This window comes from Heteronotia binoei, chromosome 9 (assembly GCF_032191835.1).
Source record: "Heteronotia binoei isolate CCM8104 ecotype False Entrance Well chromosome 9, APGP_CSIRO_Hbin_v1, whole genome shotgun sequence".
Taxonomy (NCBI): domain Eukaryota; kingdom Metazoa; phylum Chordata; class Lepidosauria; order Squamata; family Gekkonidae; genus Heteronotia; species Heteronotia binoei.
The window spans coordinates 3,046,431-3,069,770 of NC_083231.1; the positions used below are offsets into that span (position 1 = coordinate 3,046,431).

Below are 23,340 nucleotides of genomic sequence, written 5' to 3' on the forward strand. Positions count from 1 at the left end.
GCTGGTTCAGGTAGCTGGCTCCAGGTTGACTCAGCCTTCCGAGGTTGGTAAAATAGGTACCCAGCTTGCTGTGGCGAAAGTGTAGATGACTGGGGAAGGCAATGGCAACCACCCCATTTAAAAAAAGTCTGCCATGAAAATGTTGTGAAAGCAACGTCACCCCAGAGTCAAAATCGACAGGTGCATGCACAGGGGACTACCTTTACCTTTTCTTTTAAGCATTGAAAGAGTGATGTAATTTGTGCATCTTTGGTGGCCCTGAAGGGGGTAAGAGCAGGGATGTGGTGGAGGCAGAAGAGGGATGGGACTAGCTACTATCAACAGGGTCAGTTCCTGGAGGTCTGATACAGACTATGCTGCACTGATGCTGGTCTTGCAAGCCGAAGGTACATCAGTGTCTGCCAGATGGAAGCGAAGGTTATGCAAAACAAGGATGGTGCAAATGCTGCGCAATGGCTGATAATGGCCAGCCCCTGCATCACTCTGTGGAGCTGCAGGCACTGATCTGCTCCATTTGTATCCTGCCATTTCTCTCAAGCAATGCAGACCAGTTTCTCCCCATTTTATCTTCACAATGACCTCGTGAGGTAGATAAGCAGAGACAGTGCACCCTTCGTAGCAAAGGAAGGCAGGTCTCCCGGATCCAGGCCACTCAGCCTGTGCTGGGCGTCGACAGTGGCACCTGTGTTGGTGCCTGCCGGCTGCCCTTTTGGAATGACCAGTTGCCACCATGCAGGACGTGTTCATAGCTGCACTGCCACAGCAGGCTGTCTTGTGGCTGGAGAGTGCCCAGGCTGAGTCATGCCTGGAACCCCCAGCCGCCCCCCAGCCCAGCCTTGGTAGTCACCACCATAATGTCCCTAGCTGCCGCTTTGTGCTGCTGTTGCTGCTGTCATTGCAGGAACTTGGAGATCATTCTTGAGTCCTTGCAAGCCAGCCTCAAGTTCACTCACCAAACCAGCCAGTCTAAAGGTGTGCGTTAGAGGTCTGCGGATATTCTTGCCGTAGCTGTTCTCTCAGGACTGCACACCTTGGCTACAGTAATGGCTCAAAGTCCTGGTGTTTGTTGTGGAACAGATGACAACTTTGTTATTGACACTCAATGGAAGTTTTATGCCTCTGCGATGTACACACAGGCTTTTTTCTGTTTGCAACCACAGTATGCATGGAGAAGCAGCTTTAGCTGCCCCCTTAAACCACCCCAAAGAGCTGCTACTGGCTCACTGTGTGACACTTGCGTAGCAGCAGCCATGGAAGTAGCATGATTTTTTTACAATGCAGCCCAAAGTGGCTCTAGGGGGTGGTTTGAGGACATGAGAGCGAGAGGAAAGCAAGGGAGGGTCTAGCTGTTTCCCCCAGGAGGAAAGGGCTGGTGTTTGTCTGGGAGGCACAAAACTCCCACTGCACAGGCCATACAAAGTCCTTGTGTTATTCTCCAACACACCCAGAGTCTTTGTAATGTATAGAAGGACCCCGGGTAATTTCTGAGCACCTACAACTATTGCTGCTGCTGCTGCTTTGCACTAGCCTGATGATTGGCCCGTGGGCAAAGAGCTGCCCCTGAAGGTTCTGGGATGAGCCATGCCTGTTTGTGGCCCAAGTGGTCAGCCCGTCTTCTCAGCCTCCCATCTTGCCCAGGCAAGAGAACCACCTTACTGAACACCTGGTTCGCTTTCCTGATGTTCTGTGCACTGTGGAAATGCACACCAATAGACCTCCATGCACACACTCCTGCTAGGCTGACACAAGGGGCCACACAAAAGGCCTGGGCAGGCTTTTCCCAAGACCCCTGAACTGGAGGAGGGAGGAAATTTGCACTCATGGCACTTCTCCCCCAAGGTCTCTGTGGGCAAATGGAATAGGCGTCTGAGTGCTCCTACAGACATCCCATTAAGTATCCTTTAAAAGGAAAGGGTGTTTTTTTCTTCAGGCAGCTGGCAACCAGTGTGGTCAGGGATCCTGGAGGGGTTTTCTTGCCATCTTCTGAGGGTGTGTGGGGGAGGCATTTGTGAATTTCCTTTCCATCTCTGTTATTCCATGAAACTGAGCACTGTGCTTCCTTTGCTTTTCTTTAGGGTTCCCATCTCCAAAGTGTGTATTCTGAGCGTCCCTGACATGTGGCCAATGACATAAGAGTTCCGTGCCATATGCCCTTTTGTCTAAGCGAGGGGTGTCCTGGGCAGAGTTTATATAATGATTTGGAGGCCTGTGATTGGCTGCACACTTGGCTGGAATCTTAGAAACTCTGCTGAGGCTTGCAGGCATGGCAGAAGGCAGTGTGTGTGTGTGGGGCGGTATAGTTGTGTTTCCTCTGTTCATGAATTCCATGGGAGTGCTTAGGTATGCAGGGCTATCACCAGTGTCAAGTTAGAGATGTAGTGCGATACAGGCAGGATTCTCTTAGGCTACTGAACAAGCTTGGCTCCCCCCCCCCCCGCCCGACCCTCCATGTCTTTAGTGTGGCTGGACTGGCACTTTCCCAGCACTGGCATGTCTGCAGTGTCTCCATCCAACCCATTCAGAGGCAGGGCTGACATGTAGCTGGTGGGGTTTGGAACGCCAAGTGGTTCATCATCCCATCCCACCAAGCAGGGATTTGTGATCATTCCGTGCTGGGACTTTGTTCTTCACCTGACTGAGACGAAGGGGAAATCTCTCAGCCGACAGGGCTCTTGCTAGCTCTCCCCTCGTGCTGGGGATGGACTCAAGAGCTGATGTCCAAGTGCAGCGACTTAGTTTAGTCCCGGCAGACTGTTGCTTGGCCAGGAGTGTTGTGCTGAAGACATCCATGACTGCAGCGTCGGATCCTGTTTGCCTTTTCTTCAGTCCACCGAAGTCAACGATCCGGGTTGTTCTGGGGCAGCATTTTTTCAATAAAACAACAGACATTACTCAAGAATTCGGGGTAGAGAAGTACATCATGTTTCCTGATTACACAGTTTACAACCCAACTGAAAACGATATTGGTGAGCCTTTTTCTTGTTTCTGGCTTTATTTCAAGCAAGCAGCTGCCAGTCATTGAGTCAAGAATAGGAAAGTTGCATCTGTTAACAGTACCATTAGAAACAGAGCATATACCATTGTGCAGAGAGAACTACTAAGATGGTCAAGAACATTTCCTCTACGACATTTGTAATGGAGCATTAGTGACATTTATTTACTTACAACTGCACTTGCAGCCACAGTTGTGGCTCTTGCTGGCTGGAGTTTATACTAGAATATCCTAAAACAGTCAGTCAATGGTAACAACAAAGTAAGATCACTAGAAAAATGCACAGGGATTTTATATCAGCAGATTCTTAAATATTTTAATAGTTAACCTACAAAAACCATAAAATAAGGAGCATTGGCCGCTGCAGCTGCCATATGCATGGCTGAGTTCTGCCACACAACATGCCTGCAGGAGGCTGTGGCCACTTCTCCCTGCAGTCACATGGCCCAGAGATGGCTGTCCTTACCAAGTTTGGTGTCGTGGTTAAGGGCGTGGACTCTTATGTGGGAGAACCAATAGCAGAATAGTAAAATTAACAAATTCAGAAAACCTTTGATCTGGGTTGCATTAACGTGCGAAATCATGAAACAGTAACATGTCAGAATGTGAGAATGCCTGTTAATTATTCTATTGCTAATAAACCTGGGTCAAAATGAGGACATTTCTTTCCCAGAAGTTTTTCCTGTCCAACTAATTTACCTTTTAACATGTAACATAAATATATACATCATTCTAGTTTGCCATTAGGAAAAAATAGTGGAAGATGGGTTTAGTATATGTAATGAGATAAACAGCCAATATCCCTTGTTTGAGTATGTCAATACAAAAGCCTTATTCTGATACACTATCCTAAAAGAGAAATACATTGGAATACTGTGGATATGGTGAAAGTGGGTTTAGCATCTGTAATGAGATAAAAAAACAAAACATCTCAGTCCTGGGGAGGTGTTTGTTCCAAGTTTCATAATAGTTTGTAATTCAGCAGTTCCCCTCTGCATTCTGTCCTTCATGGCAATCCTGGCCAAGGAGCTGGTTGCCTAGAACGGAGCTGTGTTGTAGCAGCCTCATGGGATGGATCCCAGGGAAAGGATGAAGGACATTAAGTCAGAAGGGATGGGGCAGAATGCAGCCCCAACAGGAATGTGTGCCAGAGCCAGTGTTTCTGGTTGGGAGGAGGAAGCATTTTGGGGAAGGAGTCCAACCCTGGGCTCTGTTTTCTAGCAGGATTCCATCCCCTTTTAAAAAAGCAACAACCATGAGAAGCAGGTGTGGGGCAGCCTGAGCCACGCTTACTTCTGTTGGCTGAAAGTGTTCGGCATCTGGAGGGCCCAGTGATATCACTGGCCATTTAACACACCAGTGGCCTTGGAGCTGAGGAGGGAAAAGCTAGCATAGCCAGGGAAGATTTTTCTGGCTGGGTAAAGCCTCATCTCCCAAGATCTCCAGCATTAGAACATCCTGTAGAACCAAGCGAAGGAAACTAGACCCTGCTAGGTCTCCATTTGTTAGTGTGCCAAATATATGTTACCCCCACCTCAGCATGCTACAGGCTTCAGAGCATGTGCAGAGAGGCCTAGAAAGGAGTGCAGAATTAACAATCTACTCTGGAATCTCAGCAGTGTTGAAAAATCCATTCCCCTACCTGCCAAAGATTTCAGACCAGAACTGCCTCATCCCTCGTAGTAGGTGTTCTTTCTAACCCTATTCAAATATGCCCTTTGAGTGTAATGATGGATGGATCAGATTAAAGTTGCCAGAGCCCCTGGTGCAGGCAGGAGCCCCCCGCTGCCAGACCCCATGGCCTTGCCACCTATCAGTTGGCCATTGGAGGATACCTGCCCCAGGAAAGGGAGCAATCCAGCCAATGTGCAGTGATGTTGCTACATAATTGCCCACATGACCTGGAAGTGATGTCATCACATCAGAGTGACACTCTGGTATTTGGGCAAAAACTCTATGGTGGAAGTCAAATGGTGACATAGGCATGTTGCTGCATGTTGACTAGGCCTCTTTCCTGTTCCCAGTGAGCCCCACCCCCCCAATCCTGCTGGTTGCCAGGAGGGACCTGTCAACTCTAGAAGATGTACTGGACCAGCTTTCATTTTCTGATAGCTTTTCACTTACAGCTGATGACTAACTATATCATCAAAACATGCAGGCCTTGTGGGCCCCTCAGAAAATGAGAACTTTGGTGTCTCCCCATCTCACCTCAAATCCACATTTTTGAGTGGAATCATTTAGTACATTCATCAGGTGTAGACAAATCCAAGGATTTCGTTGAATCAGCCCGTAATCCCCTCTTGAGATTGTTCTGGGTGTGTTGAATATTTTCATCTGCAAAGGGGCACCTAGAAACGTTCCCTCTGCCCCCCCAACCCCCGCCCTTATATCTCCTGGGTGTGAGACAGGAATCTGTTAGCAGGTGTCTGGCTTTCTGTGGCTTTAGCATACGAGAGGTCAGAATAAGTTGTGAGAGGTGTCTTTGAAAAAATCCGTTCTTACCCACTGAGTGTAGGAACAGAGCAGAAACCAAATTCTTACTGATTCCAGAAACAGAGGATATCATTTTCTTTTTTTCAAATCTGTTATCTCCCATGCACCCAAACTGACCATCTACTTGCTTTGAAAGCAGACAGGATTTTTTTTTTTTTAGCAGGAACACACAGGAACACAGTTCCGGCTGGCTTGGTGTCAGGGGGTGTGGCCTAATAGGCAAATGAATTCCTGATAGGCTTTTCTACAGCCCTGTGTGAGACAATGGGGATGTCAGGAGTGTGTGGCCTAATGTGCAAATAAGTTCCTGCTGGGCTTTTCCTACAAAAATAGTCTTGGATACAGAAGATTCTCAGTTCAATTTCTGGTATCTTTAGTTAACAGAATCATGTAGGAAGTGATGTAAGAGACCTCTTCCTCTGGAGCTGCTGCCAGTCTGAATAGACAACGGCTGATTCCACACTAACCTTGCTCCGCACTGAACCTCTGTTTCTCTCGGGAGCAAGCTAGTGATTTCACACCAGCTGCTCGGCGCTGGCATTCTGCACCACAGCAACCCGCGATTTGCCACGCTGCAGCGTAAACTTGTTTTTTCAAGTTTATGTTGTGGCGCAGCAAATCGTGGGTTGGCGCAGCACAAAATGGTGGCATGGAGCAGCTGGTGTGAAATCGCTAGCTTGCTCCAGAGAGAAACAGAAGCCTGGTGTGGAGCAAGGCTAGTACGGAATCAGCCAATGTTGTCCTCAATGAACAAATAGTTTGACTCAGTAGAAGGCAGCCTCATGGGTTCATGTACCCTCTTGCACATGTGAAGGTCAACAGTTCCACAAAAGTGGAAGCACAGCACCCCAATCAAGAAACGTGTAGAGGATAATTGACATTGCATCTCTCAGGAGAGCCAGTTTGGTGTAGTGGTTAAGTGTGCGGACTCTTATCTGGGAGAACCGGGTTTGATTCCCCACTCCTCCACTTGCACCTGCTAGCATGGCCTTGGGTCAGCCATAGCTCTGGCAGAGGTTGTCCTTGAAAGGGCAGCTGCTGGGAGAGCCCTCTCCAGCCCCACCCACCTCACAGAGTGTCCGTTGTGGGGTGGGAAGGTAAAGGAGTTTGTGAGCCGCTCTGAGACTCTTCGGAGTGGAGGGCGGGATATAAATCCAATATCTTCTCATCTTCTTCTTCACCCCTCTCCATGCTTGCTATGGCTGCTGATCTGTTCTCTTCCTTTGGCAGCTTTGGTTAAGCTCAAGAAGGTCAACCAACGCTGTGCCGTGAAGTCCCAATTTGTTCATCCAATCTGCTTGCCAGAAAATGGACTGACCTTTCCTGATAATTGTAAATGCCAAATTGCAGGATGGGGCCACTTGCATGAAAGTAAGTTCAGCAAATAGGCATTGTGTATGGTAGTGGAAGTGATGGGTTGAGCTCTGCTCATCACAAGCAATCTTCACACAGTTGATTTCCCAACAGAGTCGCTTCCTTCTCCAGTGGGGTTTCTGTTGGGGGTGGGGGTGGTGCATATGTGTGGGGCAGGGAGTGGTGACCACTCAGCCCCCACTCCCTTGATCACCTGTTTTGACTTCATTTTGTGGAGTTGCCCTCTTTGTGTTGCCAAAGGCAGCTCTTACACCATGCTGTTGGCTGCCAGTTACCTAGGCAGACTCTGGTTGGATTCCACATTATATGTGAATAAGCTTTTGTGTGTATACCAAGAATAAGAATTTATACCCAGAATAAAACTTTGTTGGTCTTAAAGATACCACTGGACTCAAACTTTGTTATGTTGCTTCAGACCAACATGGCTGCCTACTGGAATCTATTTTATTATCACTCCTCTGCTTGAATGACACTTTGCTTGCAGACTGTGGACAGAACTCATGGAATTTTTTTCTCTTTTCATTAAAGAGGATTGCAAAATCCCACCGAACAGATTTTGCCATCAAATCTTGACTTCTCCAGTTTGGACTGCTTTTTTAATCAAAATCTGAGCTGTGGGAGATTAAGAAGCAGCTTGAGAGAAGTTCACATGTTGGTTTTATCCCCAAATGTTTTTGCCCTGGTGCCCATGTGTCTCCTAAATTAAGGAGATTAGGGGAATGGACACTATTATTAGAAAAAGTACACTTGTGCATTTCAAACAACAACAAAAAAAGAGAAAGCCCTTCTATAGCCCTTTGTGTGCTGAATAGGGTTGCCAAATCGATATTTCTGGGAACTTTGGGGGTGGAGCCGGGAGACTTTGGGGGTGGAGCCAGGAGACACTGGGGTGGAGCTAGGGGGAGGGGCGGAAACGGCGCCGGGGAGCGTGGCGAACCGCCCTGCAGCCTCTTCTCCGCTCGCCGTACTGCTCCTCTGAGATGGGCTCAGCCTGAGCCCATCTCGGAAGAGCAGCCACGGAGCGGAGCAGAGGCGGCAGCGGCGCGGCGGCCTCTTCTCCGCTCGCCGTGCTGCTCCTCTGAGATGGGCTCAGGCCGCCTCGCCCGCTCCGCCTCTGGGGTGGAGGCGGGCCGGGGGCGTGGCGAGCCGCAAGTCCAGGTCCTAGAAGGGCCCGGATTCGCGGCTCGCCATGCTCCTGGCCTGCCTCGCCCTCCCCTGCGCTGCTGCCGTCTCTTGGCTGCTCCTCCGAGATGGGCTCAGCCTGGGCCCATCTCGGAGGAGAAACTGCGGTGGGCGGGGAGGGGGCGGCAGCGGCGTGGCGGCCTCGCCGGCTCCAGGATCTGGCGGCTCGGCGCCGTTTCCCCCCTCTCCCCCCACTTCCATTTTTTGGGGGAGCGGGGGAAGAGGGTGGAAATCCTGGGGTCCCCCGCCAGGGCAGGAGGTTTGGGAAGCCTAGTGCTGAAAAATATTTGTTTTTGTTAGTTTGGAGGGCAGACCAAGAGAACTATGAGGAAAGGCTGGAGAGTATGGAGATTTTCATTTTAGGATAAAAATGACTAAGGAGGGAATTGATAGAGGTTTATACAATTATGCATGGGGGAGAAAGAGTGGACAGAGAGAACTTCTTCCTCTCCCCAAAAAGCAGAACTCGAGGGCATCCAATGAAGTTTATGGGCAGTAGATTCTGACAGACAAAAGGAGACACTTCTTTACTTGATGAGTAATTACACTGTGGAATTCATTACCAAGGAACATAGTGATGGGGGCAAGGGCCATGTCTGGAATTCCACTGCTCCCTGCCCCAGTGCTGCTCATCAGCTGTGTGGCAGTGTCACGATGGTAGGCCTAGTGAGGCCTGCAAGTTCCAGGGAAGCCTGTATCAGAGTAACTACAGGGCCTACATTTCCCAGTATCTCTTCTGTTCCTCTAATTGGGTGGAAGGAAAACTTGTCCAGTGGAGACCAGAGGGGTAGGACCTGGGAGGAAAGAATTAAAAGGCTAGCTAGAGAGGGAGGGTTGTTATCTCTGAAAGGGCTGAGTGGAGAGAGGATGCAGTCTTGAGAGTTCCCTCATCCAAAGAGTGGTGAGTCAGCTGGAAATAGAGGAAGGGAATAAATAAATAAATGAAATAAATAATAAAATAGTCAGTTGTGTCAGGGTTTTTTATTTTTTTGTACCACCTTTACTGCTGTTTTCCACGTTCACTATTGCACTAAAAGCTACAACCCACTTGTTTGTTATTGAGCACTTACAATAAACTTATTTTTGTTATACTATCTGGGTCTGCACACCCCTTCAATCACAGACAAAAGGTGCATGCTGAAAAGACAGAACTCAGGTGCGTGCTCTGGGCCCTCCATGGCAAACGCTTACCAGAGTGGTGGCAGCCAGTAGAAGGCCCTCCCTGGTCCCCTGCTTGTGACAGGTGGGCAGGGGTTTAAGCCAGAACATGCCTTGGCCCTCTAAATCAGGGGTGTTGAACTCATTTGTTATGAGGGACGGATTTAACATAAATGAGAGCTCGTCGGGCCAGGCCCTGTGTGTCATAAAATATAATGCCAGGTAGCAGAGATATAAACATTATAAAAGACACAGACAAACACAAAGATTTTTTAAAAACTTAAATAAAATATGCTTGTTGGTCTTAAAGGTGTTTTCTTGGTATCTCTCCTATGCAATCCAGGCTCTCTCAACTGCACAGCAGAGCTACTGAGCCAAGCCTCTCTTCCTTCTATTGGCAGAGGCTCCTTCCCCTCCTGGTCCCCTGGGGAAGGAAGGAAAGACCCAGAGCTTCCTTTGAAGCAATCTGTCCCTCCCCCACTTTCTCCCCAAGAGAGGAGCCTCAGCCAATGGAGAATTTGCTCTGTAGCTCCTGTGCAATTGAGCAAGCCTGTGATGCAGAAAGAAGCAAGAGAGAGGGAGAAGGAAGCAGATGACAGCTAATTGCTCAGGGGCCTGATTCAGCCCCCAGTCCATATGTTTGACACCCCTGTTATAAATCCTTGCATGGCACACAGCTGATCATCAGGGGGCGGGGGAAGGCTCACTTTGTAATTCCAGTAACTTGGAATAATTGGAGAAATCTAACAATGGAAGACTTGCTGAGAAAGACCTCTATATTTCCTTTATGAAGATATTCTCAAAAGGAGATTGGAAACTGGGTACCACATTGGAATAATACTGAGGCACGTTGACTGAGTCAATGTCATCCCCACTGCTTATGCACAGTATAGTGGCTGCACCCTTCAAGGTGCTTTTGGTGCAGGGCACCAAAGCAGAGCTAACTGTTTTCTATGTGATTCATTTCACCAGATGCATCCAGCTACTCTCGAGTCCTGCAGGAAGCCATCATTCCTATCATCCCTGATTACAAGTGTCAGCATTATGAAGTGTATGGAGCTGAAATCAGTGCAAATATGTTTTGTGCTGGTTACTTCGATAGCAAATCAGACGCCTGCCAGGTAATGCTACATTTCTACATAAATTCACATGAATACGTCCGTAAGAAATTGCAAAGTGATGGTAAAATATTTAACTGTTAACTGAGAACTATTTGCAGTAGTCCATTAAGTCCATTATACTCTACTTCATTTCACTTGTATCAAATCCTGGTTATATTCATAAATTTGGTCTTGAACCATCAAGCATCTTCAAGGGTGGTTTGAAGGGAAAATGCTGCCTTCACGTAATGATCCGGCTGGTTTCAGGAGTTCGTAACAGTTTTCTTGTATGCAGCAGCAGACTAGCATAAAAGTAAAAAAAATCCCACCATTTCAAAGCAGGAGTCCGTTGTAAAAAGCAAGCCTACTTTCCACTGGAGAAAAATCATTCCAAATGCAGTCATTTCTTGAAGTAATTATTACTTCATTCCTTGATCACATCTATGCACTAGGAATGCTATTGTGTCGTATTGTGATGACTCTTCCTACAAGTTTTTGCATGACACAATATGGTTGATTGCTGATGGCTACTTATTACAGCACTGCTTGCTCACCTGATTGGCTGGCGATTGGAATACAGAAAGTGAAAGGCTCAGAGGTCTGGGTTCAGCTGTTGTGCCAACACATCCTAGAAGTGTTTGTTGTTGTTCAGTCTCGAGTCCGACTCTTTGCGACCCCATGGACAAAGTCATGTGTACCTGGAGAGAATTTGTACAGTTGATTTTTCAGGCTCAGCAAACACAGGTTGGGTTGTCTGTGCATCTGTTAGGGTTGCCAGCTGCCTGGAGAAAAAATGTCCTGCTCCTTTAATAGAGTTTTAATGTAATGTTATTTACCTCCATGCCATGAAAAGCTTCAACTGCCCATTTTTACACAGCAGGCCTCGATTAAAGGGGCAGGATATTTGGCAACTCTAGCTTGTGTACAAATCTCTATAATTCTGATTGACTCTATAACTCTGACAAATCTCTATAACTCCTATGAAGACTGTACTATTAATGTAGGGACACAAGGAGCATCCTTGTTTCCTAGTAGATAGATTCAGATGGTTCACCGTGTTGGTCTGAACTCTGAAGCTGCAGAACAAAGTTTGAGTCCAGATCAACAAACTTTTATTCCTGTCAGAAGCCTTTGTGTGCACTTTGCCACTGACTGCCTGAATGCACACAAAATCTTATACCAGGAATAAAACTTCTTTGGTCTTAAAGGTGCCTTTGGACTCAAAACTTTATCCTTGTTTCTGTGTTTCTTATAAGGGTGTATCTACCCCATGCTGTTGAGTATGTAGAAAGTAATACTGTTCATTACCTAACAGTTAAAAATTAGTAAAAGGAGGATAAATATTTTTCGAAAACTGTGCTGAAACTGTTGTGTGACTCAGTTGATTTATTTCTCTCTCTTTGGTGCAGGGAGATTCTGGAGGGCCACTGGTCTGTGAAAAGGACGGGATATCTTACCTGTATGGCATTGTCAGCTGGGGGGACGGCTGTGGCCGGGCAAAGAAGCCTGGCGTTTATACAAGAGTGACCAAATATTTGGACTGGATCAATGAGAAAACAGCTCCAAAAGATTCACAGTAGCTCTTTACAATGACAGTATCTTTTACAACTTTCTACAATTGTAGGTTGCCATAATAATTTTGCAAATACTAAGTACTGACCAAACAGGCCTTCTGCCCCATCTGTTGCTGCTGCAATCAGCTTGTCTGTCTAATTCACAACATCTCTGACCTGGATGGTCCAGGCTGCTCCAATATCATCAGGTCTTGGAAACTAAGCAAGGTCAGCCCCAGTTACTACTGGGTGGGACTGGTAACCTGCCAGAGGGAATGCTGGGGGGCAGGAGTGCAAGGGCAGGCCATGGCAAACCACTTCTGGACATCTCTTGCCTTCAAAACCTTATGCATTTGCTGTGACGTAATGACACTTTACACATGCACAGACAATTCACAATAATGGACTTGCTTGCCTGAGCTTCTGCTCGTTCATGTTGATGCTGTAAAGCCAGAATTCTCCCCCTCCACCTTTTTCTGGAAGCTGTCTCCAGAATCCAAGATATTCAGGCCTCAGTTCCACTGGAATGATCTAATCCTTTAATGGCTCTTCTGAACATGTTATTGGTCATGAGATGGCTTTTGCCTCGTGTCTGATCACATCCACCTGTGATCAGATATTCTAAAATACAAGTTCTCCTGAGTCTTGAGTACTATGAACCAGTGACTGAATGAGCCTCTGGGCATCACTTAGAAGTGGTGTTATGTTGGGGGTGTTGCACAGGGATACTCTGGTATTTGGGCTAAACTCTGGTTTTTTCACCCTCTAAACCATAGAGTTTGCCTACATACCACAGGGTCCCTGTGTGACATCCTTGATGCAATGACATCACTTTCAGGGGATGTCATCACTGTCAAGTCGGCAGATTCAATAACGAGTCTTCGTTGAAACAAAGTAACTAGTTTATTGATATCATGGCTTCGACTACAGTGAGATTGAAAGACTAAAGATCATACAGTAGAATGCAATCATATAAGGTACACTTCAAAGGGATTCTTGAGGGAGGGGTACTATGCAGGGCACATTCACACATTGATGTTACAATTTCTTTCTCAGGCCTGCTTTGGCCTTGAGCATCTCTGGCTCCAACCTCCCCCGGTGCCAAGCCTGAGAAGGCGCAGATATCTTGTTCACATATTCCCATTTCAAAGCAATACTACATAACAAAGGAAAGGAGGGGGGTGAGGAGAGTTCAAGCTAGCAGCAATGGAATACAATGTGGCTTTTACCCAGGAGGCTTTTCTCCTGAACCAATGTTTAGGTAGAGGTTTGACCAGAGTTATGAGCAGACTTGACAATCACATCTGGAACATCACAGAGCAATGCCTGTTTAGGGGAAGGGTTCCCCCACCAGCCAGCTGGTCTGCAGCAGAGAAGAGCCCTCAAAACCAAGGTATCTCCTGCTGGGATCTGGCAACCCCAAACAAGGCTGACCCAGTAGATGGTGTTTACCTAGACTCTCAGAAAGCTTTTCATAAAGTTCCCCACCGAAGGCTTCTAAGTAAACTCAGCAGTCATGGAATAAGAGGACAAGTCCTCTTGCGGATTAAAAACTGGTTAATTAACAGGAAACAGAGAATGAATAGTGGAAAGTGGTAAGCAGTGGGATACCAAAGAGCTCAGTACAAGACCTAGTACTTTTTAATTTGTTCATTAATTATTCGTAGTTGGGAGTAAGCAGTAAAGCGGCTAAGTTTGTGGATGAGAACCAGGGAAAGGCCGTTCCGAAGGTAGACAGGTCCAGGGAGGGTTGGGAGACACTCCTGAGGGCATCAACATGTCAAAGGAGGTTGAACATGGGCAAGTTCAAAATAATGCACACTAGAGGTAAAAATCCTAACTATAAATATATGTTGATGAGGTCCAAACTGGTGATAACGAACCAGGAGAGAGATCTTGGGAGTCATGATAGTGAACTCACTGAAGATGTTGACTCAGTGTGCACTTGCAATAAAAAAGGCAAATGCTATGCTGCGGATTATTAGGAAAGGGATTGAAAACCAATCGGCCTATATCATAATGCCCCTGTATAAATCTATGGTATGGCCTCATTTGAAATCATGTGTGCCGTTCTAGTTACCACCTGGAACTGCATTCCTGTGTGTTCCAGCTCAAAAAAAGCCCTGATTTTGATATATTTATTTCTTTAAGTTTCCCTCCAGAATTGTTGTTCAGTTGCACAGTTGAGTCCGACTCTTTGTGACCCCATGGACCCGGACAAATGGTGATCATATAAACTAAGCTTGTTACTCCAGTTTGGTCCTTGCATCTGTTAGACACCTTCATTATGCTGTGTGCTAATTTACTGCTCACCCTCTACCTATATGTATGGACTGGGAACTTCCATTTCATTTGAAGAAGTGTGTGTGCACAGGAAAACTTATCCCTTGAATAAGACTGTGTTGGTCTTAAAGATGCCGCTGGACTCAAACTTTGTTCTCCTGAAAACCTTGTTGGTCTCCAAAGTGCTGCAGGACTCAAATCCAGCTGCTCTACTGCTGACCGACACGGACACCCTCCGGAAATGCCTGTGAAGAGGTTTACAGATGGGAAGCTTTGGCAGAGGCTGACTCACTTGTGAGCACATCTATTGATGAAATGGCTCTAAATTAACTGTATCAAGTTTACTAATATCTGTTTTTAGGTCAATCCCTCAAAATGTGAAGCAATGGGAATTTAAAATGACAGTTTCTGTAAATGTGTAATCCTCCTTGGTTGACATAATTACTACTTTATATCACATTGCTATGAAACTTAACAGAAGGGTAAATTCATTAATCATATCTAGTAATTGCGGATAGAAAAGATAACAATAACAACATTAATTAATCAGCCTTTTACCATATTAGGTGGATAAGGCAGTTGGTCCCCTTCCTTGAACACAGCAGCTTTGCAACTGTGATCCATGCTATGGCCACCTTGAGACTAGACTTCTGTAATACCCCCTACATGGGGCTGCCCTTGTCTCCAACCCAGCTGCAGCTGGTGCAGAATGCAGCAGCCAGGCTGCGCTGAAATAACCGCACTGGCTGCCTGTGGCATCCCCGATTCCTTTCAGGGTGCTGGTGTTGACCTTTAAAGTCCTCTATGGCCTGGGACCTGTCTACCTTTGGAACTGCCTTTCCCCACATATGCCCCAGAGGGTACTGCATTCAAGGACTCAGAACGTCCTGGTGACCCTGGGCTGAAGGCGGCCCAGCTGAACACCACCAGAACCACAGCCTTCTCCATGGCCGCTCCTACATGGTGGAATGCACTCTGAGAACATCAGAGCCCTGCGGAACCTTTCTAGGTTCTGCAGGGCTTGCAAGACAGAATTATTCCATCTTGCATTCAATGTACAAGATGGGAAATAGCTGTCAAGTTGCCACAGAACCAAAAATTCTTATCATCACCATAACATTATTATCAGCCAACAGCACCAATGCCATACCTGATGAGATCTGGATAGTATTTGGTGATGATGTTTATTGAGTATTGTAGTTTTAACGGATTTATATATTGTATTCTACTGTTCTGATTGCTTTATGTGTTATGCTTATATAGCCATGGTGGTTGTTAGCTGCCCTGAGCCTGTTTGTGGGGACGGTGGGATATAAATTTAATAAAACAAATAAATAAATAACACTTCATCTGTAATTGTAATTTACAGTGCATTCTTTGAATCTCATTCTCACTCGGGAGGGACAGTGGCTCAGTGGTAGAGCATCTGCTTGGGAAGCAGAAGGTCCCAGGTTCAGTCCCCGGCATCTCCAAAAAAGGGTCCAGGCAAATAGGCGTGAAAATCCTCAGCTTGAGACCCCGGAGAGCTGCTGCCAGTCTGAGAAGACAATACTGACTTTGATGGACCAAGGGTCTGATTCAGTATAAGGCAGCTTCATATGTCCATTATTAAGCAAGTTTTGCATTCCTGCTTATTCCTATAATACCCTGTCCTGATTTTATCATAACTGCTAAAGATCCTGAATCAGATTTGATAACTGACCAGCTAAATGACAAGGTCAGTGGAGCTGGGGGAAATATCACGGTGGCAGACAAGTTTTTATCACTGAGAAGGGTTCCCTGAAATTTCACACAGCTTATTGTGTTACTGCAGAAGAATGATGTGGCACCATTCTGAAAAGCTGCTTCTTTCCCCCAGTCCTGCCACTTGCTCAGTTGCACAGTTGAATCTTTGCCACCGCCTGGACCAAGTCACGCCAGGCCCTCCCGTCTTCCGAAGTCCGCTCAAATCCGTGTTTGTGACATCAGGAACGCTGCCCAGCCATCCCCTTCTGCTTTGGCCTCCTGTCTTTCCCAGCATCAGGCTCTTCTCTTCTGCAGGGAGCGCTCCCTTCTCATTTGGGGGCCAAAGTCTTTGCGCTTCAGCTCCAGCATCTGACCTTCCAGGGAACAGTCGGGGTCGATGCCCCTTGGGACTGACCGCCAGGCAGTCTCCGTATCGGCAGAGGCAGGAATCACACCCCCAAGCTGACTTTCTCGCATTCCCGCGGCAGTCTGCAGGGAGCAGCGCCCCGCCGTGCAAGCCCTCAGCCGCCAGCCCCTCCTCCGGCCCTTCGGGGGGCGAGCAGCGTGCAGCCTGCCCGGGCGGCGGCGGCGTCCCCGTGTCTGATCTCGCCTCGTCCCGCCTCCGCCCGGCGGCCCAATGGAGCGGCGCTGAAAGTGACCCCGGCGGCGGCTGCTGCAGCTGTCGGGAACCATGCCTGAAGATGACGGAGGCGGCGGCGGCGGCGGTGGCGGAGGGCCCGCTCAAGTGGAGGGACGGCAAGAAGGTGCCGCCGCCGGGGGGGGGAGGGAGGGAGGGGGGCGCCTTCCCTTCCCTTCCTCCCCCCCACTGACCCCCCCCCTCTCTCTCCCCCCGCAGTGGAAGAGCCGATGGGCGGTGCTGCGCAAGCCTTCCCCGGTGGCCGGTGAGTGAGTGAGTGCGGGTCCCGCGCCTCCCCTCCCCTCCCCTCCCCGGGCGAGCTAAATGTAGCGGGGGGGGAGGAGGGCCGCCGTTGGGGACGTCCTTGGGCCCCCCGGCTGGGCCTGGCCCCGCCGCCGCTCCCCCACCCTCTGCACCGGGTCCAGTCGCCCCCGGAGACAAATCAGGCGGGGGCTGCGCTGCTGCCTTCCCCGGGGCTCCTTTCCTAGCAGGAGCTCCTCTGCATATTAGGCCACGCCCCCTGATGTAGCCTGCCCTCCAAGAGCTTCCAGTAGGCCCTGTAGGAAGAGCCCGCTAAACTCTTGGAGGATTGGCTACATCAGGGGGGCGTGGCCTAATATGCAGAGGAGCTCCTGCTAGGAAAAGAGCCCTGGTCTTCACATCCCTGGATCTCAGACGCTCTTCAGGTATCTGTGGCTCAGGATGGCTCCTCCTGGCCTGCGCTGCCTGTGGGTAGTCTTTCAGGCGCTCCTTTCTGTCCCCTCACTAAGTGTTCCTCTGCCGGACTTCTGCTTTCTTTTGCCCCTGGGGACTAGTGCAGCTATCCCCTTCCCCCATTTTTTTTAAAAAAATACCTTCCCTAAAGGTAACATGCCTGCTGAGATAGATTCAGGCGGGTCGCTGTGTTGGTCTGAAGCAGCAGAACAAAGTTTTGAGTCCAGTGGCGCCTTGAAGACAAAAGCTTGTACCCAGAATAAAACTTGGCTGCTCTTAAAGCTGCCACAAGACTCAGACTCTGTTATGCCACCCCTGACTCTACTCCAAGCTTGTTCCTCTGCTGCTAGTCTTCTGCTTGCAGAGGGGAGGGGAGTGTGGAAAACCAGGTACTTTCTTTTCTGTCCTGTAGGCCTTGGGGTGGTTCAGTCTGCACCAGCAGCTCAGGAGTCTGCTATCACCACATCCTGGCCAAGGTGGATCATCACTGTGTTTTGCACCAGCCGATTTGCACAACTGTAGGCCATTATTTGCCCTTTTCAATGGCTTCATTTTCCCCTGTGATCAGTTTAGATCTGTGAAAGTGCATGTGAGGTGGCTGCCAGTTTTCTGTTAAATTAGCTCATTTATTTTTTCTTCCTGGTCCTGATGCCATACCCCTGTTTTCCTTTCCGGTTTGTGGATGGAGCTTTTCATTATTTTATTTCCGTTACGCTCTTTTTGTTGCTGAAACACTCTTGCCAGTTTAAGAGTGCATTCTGGGAAAAGATGCTGAGCCAAAGCATACTGATCCAGATCCTGTATAAAATCATGTGTAAATATCTGTAGCACTCAGAAACCAGAAATTTGAGAGAAATGCAACGAAGTGCAGAATTTTGGAGAACATAACTTGGCAATATTCTTTGTGTGTGCAGAAATGTCACAGTCCAGACACAGTTAAACATATTGATTTGTTTTAATCTCCCATTAATTTTGGCTGGATTGTGCCTATTCTGTTCTCTGCATATTTCTTGGAATGTGTGCTGCCTTTTTAAGTGTACAACTCTCATCTGGGAGAACCTGGTTTGATTCCCTACTCCTTCATATGCATCTGCTGATGTGACTTTGAGTTAGTCACAAGTTCTCGCAGAGCTGTTCCTCAGTGTCTGTCAGTCTCTCAGCTCCACCTACCTACCTCACAGGATGTCTGTTTGGGGAAGGGGAAGGGAAAGGAGATTGTAAACTGCTCTGGGACTCCTTTGGGTAGTAAAGAGCAGGGGTATAAATCCAACCTCTGCTTCTTTGAAAATATGGACTTTGATATACTATCACTGCAAGACAGAAAAGGAACCTTGTATTCAGAAGTCAGCAATATTTGACTGTCTTTGGCAAACAGATTATTAAAATTTGTGGTTGTAGTAGGTAAAGATGTGAAGAAGTAGGGGGGGAAACAATAGGGGAAACTTCTGAGAATTTTTGTTTCCAGACAGGGACAGTTGGAATTTGAGAGGGGAAATGGGAAATATTTAACATTTCAAGAAAGATATTTATTGTGAAATGCATTCTTATTTAAAATGATACTAAGTGCTTTTCAAAGCAGAATTTTAAAATATTATTTTAGCTGTCCTTTACTCCCTCAGGAACTAAGACAGCCTTCACCTGGTATGTTTCCTCTGGGTCTTCCCCACATGATCAGATGTGTGCCTGTAGTTCTGTGCTAGAATTCAGTTCTTAGGTGCAGAGGTGCCTGATGTGAATTAAGACTGTGATATGTGAGGAGACAATGCTTATACCTCCCCTCCCCCAGTTTTCTTGACTTAAAATGCCCCAGGGGAGCTATTTGCCTCATTGGGAAAACCTTTGTGTATCCCATCAGTACCAAGCAGGTAGCGTCCCCTCAGCCATTTCTGGTTGGGAGCACCGAGTGGAAGAATGGCTCAGGTCCCTCAACCCCTCCTGCCATGGTTCTGGTCTGAATTAAGCCCTCCTTGCCAAGGAATTGTGTTTGCAGAAGGGAACAAATGAGCAGAAGTGGATCGCATGGATCAGGGAAAGCATAATGTGTAGTTAGGCCCAGTCACTGTAAACCGAATAGGTGTGGTGTTACCTAATAGTAGCCTTGTTCACAAATTAAGCTGAATTAGGCCGTGTGATTTTTATATGTACATTGAATAATTCTTGTGTTACAGTGAAGGCGTGCGGCTGAATTCACGGGTTAAATCCTACATGCAGGTTTTGCATTTGTTCACTGTAATGTGAATAAGGCTTGTGTTTCTTTGGGTTCTTTTCCCTCCTTCTGAAGAGCATTGCTGGCCAAATTCAGATAGCTGCCAAAGTTGACAGCAGTGTTTGGTCAACAGCTGGTCTGTGTATTGTTTTGTTTGCTCTTAAAATAAGGTATTACACAGCACTTCTAAGCCCACACCACTTACCGGTCTTTTCACCTGTTTCTCTTTTCTGCTGTAAGCTCAAAATTTGGGGCATAGTCAGAAATGGATTATGATTAGGAAAAGATATTTTGAGATAATAATATTTTGAAGGTAATAATAGTTTAAGTTACATGTGGCTAATATTGTGGTGCGATGTGATTCATGGGATCACAAAAAGTCGCACTCGACTGTGCAGCTGAACAACAACAAATGTTGTGTAGCCCCGTCTAGCCTGGTCTTGTCAGCTAAGCAGAGTGTTGCTAGTCCTTGGGTGGGGGGCCACCACCAAGGAGGTCCAGGGATGCTCTGCAGAGGCAAGCAGTGTAGAAAACACCTCTGAGCATTTCTTGCCTTGGAAACCCCACAGGGTACTTTCCACCACCAGGATGGTGTAATGATGCTGCATTGCCAAGGAGTCTGATCTTGCTTGACGTTTTAAATCCGTGTCCAGAGTTACTTGTAGCCCTTACTATTGTGTGGGATTCCCCCCACCCCACAGTTACAACATTTAACAGGGACTGTTTTTGTGTGATGTGTTCAGTCTTCTGCCATCTCTGCGGGAACAACAGGTGCTGTGGATTTTTCTGTTGTTTCTCTGTAATGCTGTGTACTTGGAGATAGGACTTTCTCTAAACCCAGAAAGTAAAGAACTTATATGAATTTCTATATCTTCACCCCCGCCCCAAGCAGAGGGTAAAAAGAGCTGTCCAGGGAGAAAATAGTATATGAGGAAGTTTTCTTCTCTCCTTGTGCCAAAGCAAAATGGGAAGCCAACTTTGCCAAAGGGGAAAAAGTCAAAATGTGGAGTCCTGGGATAATATTTGGATGTGGGAGCTTGTAGTGCAAAGTGGATTGCAGCCCTGAAGGAAGAGCTACTACTACTAATCTTTCTGGAGTGGCACTTTAAATTAACCATCCCCCCCATTTGAATGACCCCCCCAGCTGTTTCCCTATCCATGGAGGCAAAGCAGCTGGGCAGGAAGAGGCAGTTTTGATCACAGAAGCAGCTCACTGGGTTAATCTTTACTGTCCTGTGCTGCTACTGCAGCTGTCAGTTTTCAGCTCCCTGGTTTGCATCTCTTTTAAAGTAAAAGAGCACTGGCCAGGCCCGTAGCCAGAAAATTCCCAATGGTGGTGCCCTGAGGGAACTGGTGGGGCCTTACGTCACTGGTGGAGCCTGATGTCACAATATGGCAGGGCCTTCTGCATGCTCTCAGAGGCATGGTACTTTTATCTGTAGGCTCGGGAGCTTCCCCTCTTCTAGCAGAGCACCGAGTGCCCCCATTGGCTGTGTGGCACTGGACTCTGCTTAGCTGGTCTGTCTTTTGGCTTGCATGCACCAATACATCGATACATGGGTTTTAAGATACACTTCAAAGACATTCCTACGGTGGGGGTTCAAAAGGGGGAAACATTCACGCATAACTACAAGATACTTTCTCAGGCAGTTATCTAGCCATTTGTCCTTGCATTATCATGCAAGGCTTCCTCCCACCTCAGGCCCTGAGAAGGTGGTTGCAAATCATAGAATGGGAAAAGGGGGGGGGGGGGAAGGGAACACCTAAGGGCAATGTATTAGCAGCAGTGGAGCCATCATGATTTTAACCAGGCCTGATACAACAGGCTAAGACCCCCTCAGTCTTTATACAAAATTAGTCGATCTTGACAGGCAGGGCTGGAGGAGGAGCCCATTCCCAGGATTTTTCACTCCAGTCAGCCCTTGTGCGCAGCGTTGTTCAGGTGATAAAATGGAGGAGAAGAGATGAAGGAAGTGCTTTGAGTCCCCAACCCTATGATGGAGGAAGGTGGACTAGAAAGTGAGTAAGGAGAGCCAGTTTGGTGTAGTGGTTAAGTGTGCGGACTCTTATCTGGGAGAGCCGGGTTTGATTCCCCACTCCTCCACTTGCACCTGCTGGAATGGCCTTGGGTCAGCCATAATTCTTGTAGGAGTTGTCCTTGAAAGGGCAGCTGCTGTGAGAGCCCTCTCCAGCCCCACCCACCTCACAGGGGGTCTGTTGTGGGGGAGGAAGGTAAAGAAGATTGTGAGCCGCTCTGAGACTCTTCGGAGTGGAGGGCGGGATATAAATCCAATATCTTCTTCTTCTTCTTATCTGGGAGAACCGGGTTTGATTCCCCACTCCTCCACTTGCACCTGCTAGCATGGCCTTGGGTCAGCCATAGCTCTGGCAGAGGTTGTCCTTGAAAGGGCAGCTGCTGGGAGAGCCCTCTCCAGCCCCACCCACCTTACAGAGTGTCCGTTGTGGGGGAGGAAGGTAAAGGAGCTTGTGAGCCGCTCTGAGACTCTTCGGAGTGGAGGGCGGGATATAAATCCAATATCTTCTTCTTCTTCTTATCTGGGAGAACCGGGTTTGATTCCCCACTCCTCCACTTGCACCTGCTAGCATGGCCTTGGGTCAGCCATAGCTCTGGCAGAGGTTGTCCTTGAAAGGGCAGCTGCTGGGAGAGCCCTCTCCAGCCCCACCCACCTCACAGAGTGTCCGTTGTGGGGGAGGAAGGTAAAGGAGCTTGTGAGCCGCTCTGAGACTCTTCGGAGTGGAGGGCGGGATATAAATCCAATTTCTTCTTCTAAGTAATAAATGCAGCTGAAGACGGAGCAGCAGATAAAAGGAGGATGGGTGGGTGAGAAGGAGAGAAGAAAACAGAAGGTGGAGGATATGGGGTTGTCAGGTGGAGGGAGAGAAGAAACAGTGTGGGAAATTTGAGACACATAAATTGGTGCTCTTTGCAGGTCCCTTTGGATTCCCCACTGCACAACTGTGCCTGCCCTGGTGGCTGGCCCTGTGCAACTCGGCCATAGTTTCCCTGGTTAGAGAGAGGATGCCAGGGAAGGATAGGGTGGAAAACTGAAGATGGGGAGAAAATAAAGCTAGGTTGACTGGTTGGTGCGAAGGAGCGGAGACAGGAAAGGGGTGAGGCTTTCAGGAAATGGAAAGAAGGAAACAGTGGGTAAGGGGGAAATTCACGCTGCAAGTCCTTGTGGGTTCCTGCTTGTAATAAATGTATTCTATCTTGCGTCAGATTTCATGACAGGTTTTCGTCTTTCAGATTGTTTACTCCTGCTGGTGTATAAGGACAGGTCTGAACGACTGAAAGGTCTGAAGGAGCGAAGCAGCATAACTTTGGAAGACATCTGTGGCCTGGAGCCTGGGCTGTGCTACGAGGGTCTGAATCACACTCTTGCCATCATCTGTTTGACTCAGGTTGTCATGCTGGGTTTTGAGAACAAGGAAACGATGCAGGCCTGGGATGTACGGATCCGCTATAGTTTAGGTGAAGGTAATGTTTCATTTCATTTCTGCTGAAGCAAGAACTTTGATGCACGTTTTGAAAGTAAAGAGTTTTTTTTAAAGCAACTTATGGTGTGGCTTGGAAATCTGATGTTTAAGAAAAAATGCTGGCGTTTTATTGAGCTAAGCACAGGGTCCCTCCTTGGCGTCGCCCACGGCTTTTATATCCTGGTCATTAACTTCTTTGTGCAGGTTGGGATAGAACCATGCGGCATCACTGATTTGATCTCCATGTGTAGAGCATGTATTAGAACAGTCAGGTTTTTGTTCTCATTCTCTCTGATCTGGTCCCTTGTCAGTTCCATCCTGTGTGAATTCTTGTCATCAGCCTGGATTGAAGGTGTGCAAGACGGAGCTGTTTTGAACCACATTCACCCACACAATTGTTGTGGCAGGTGCTTGCTACCTAATAT

General features: G+C 47.7%; 2 protein-coding genes across 7 annotated transcripts in view; both read left to right on the plus strand.

Annotated features, from left to right (window-relative positions):
- HGFAC (HGF activator) overlaps window positions 1–11,952 on the plus strand; it is a 59,489-nt gene extending 47,537 nt beyond the window's left edge. Inside the window, exons 12-15 of the mRNA XM_060247263.1 lie at window positions 2,827–2,966; window positions 6,716–6,856; window positions 10,172–10,320; window positions 11,709–11,952. Of these exons, the coding sequence (XP_060103246.1) occupies window positions 2,827–2,966; window positions 6,716–6,856; window positions 10,172–10,320; window positions 11,709–11,879 (601 nt within the window). The 3' untranslated portion in view covers window positions 11,880–11,952. The remainder of the gene's footprint in view (window positions 1–2,826; window positions 2,967–6,715; window positions 6,857–10,171; window positions 10,321–11,708) is intronic.
- A 4,518-nt stretch (window positions 11,953–16,470) lies between these two features.
- Window positions 16,471–23,340, plus strand: part of DOK7 (docking protein 7) — a 61,164-nt gene continuing 54,294 nt past the window's right edge. For 3 of the 6 annotated variants that reach the window (XM_060246152.1, XM_060246155.1, XM_060246156.1), the window contains exons 1-3: window positions 16,503–16,624; window positions 16,717–16,762; window positions 22,686–22,916. In XM_060246152.1, coding sequence (XP_060102135.1) covers window positions 16,562–16,624; window positions 16,717–16,762; window positions 22,686–22,916 — 340 coding nt within the window. In that variant the 5' untranslated portion in view covers window positions 16,503–16,561. Of the gene's footprint in view, window positions 16,625–16,716; window positions 16,763–22,685; window positions 22,917–23,340 lie in introns of all 6 variants that reach the window. The other 3 variants (XM_060246153.1, XM_060246154.1, XM_060246151.1) reach the window with 2 other exon arrangements.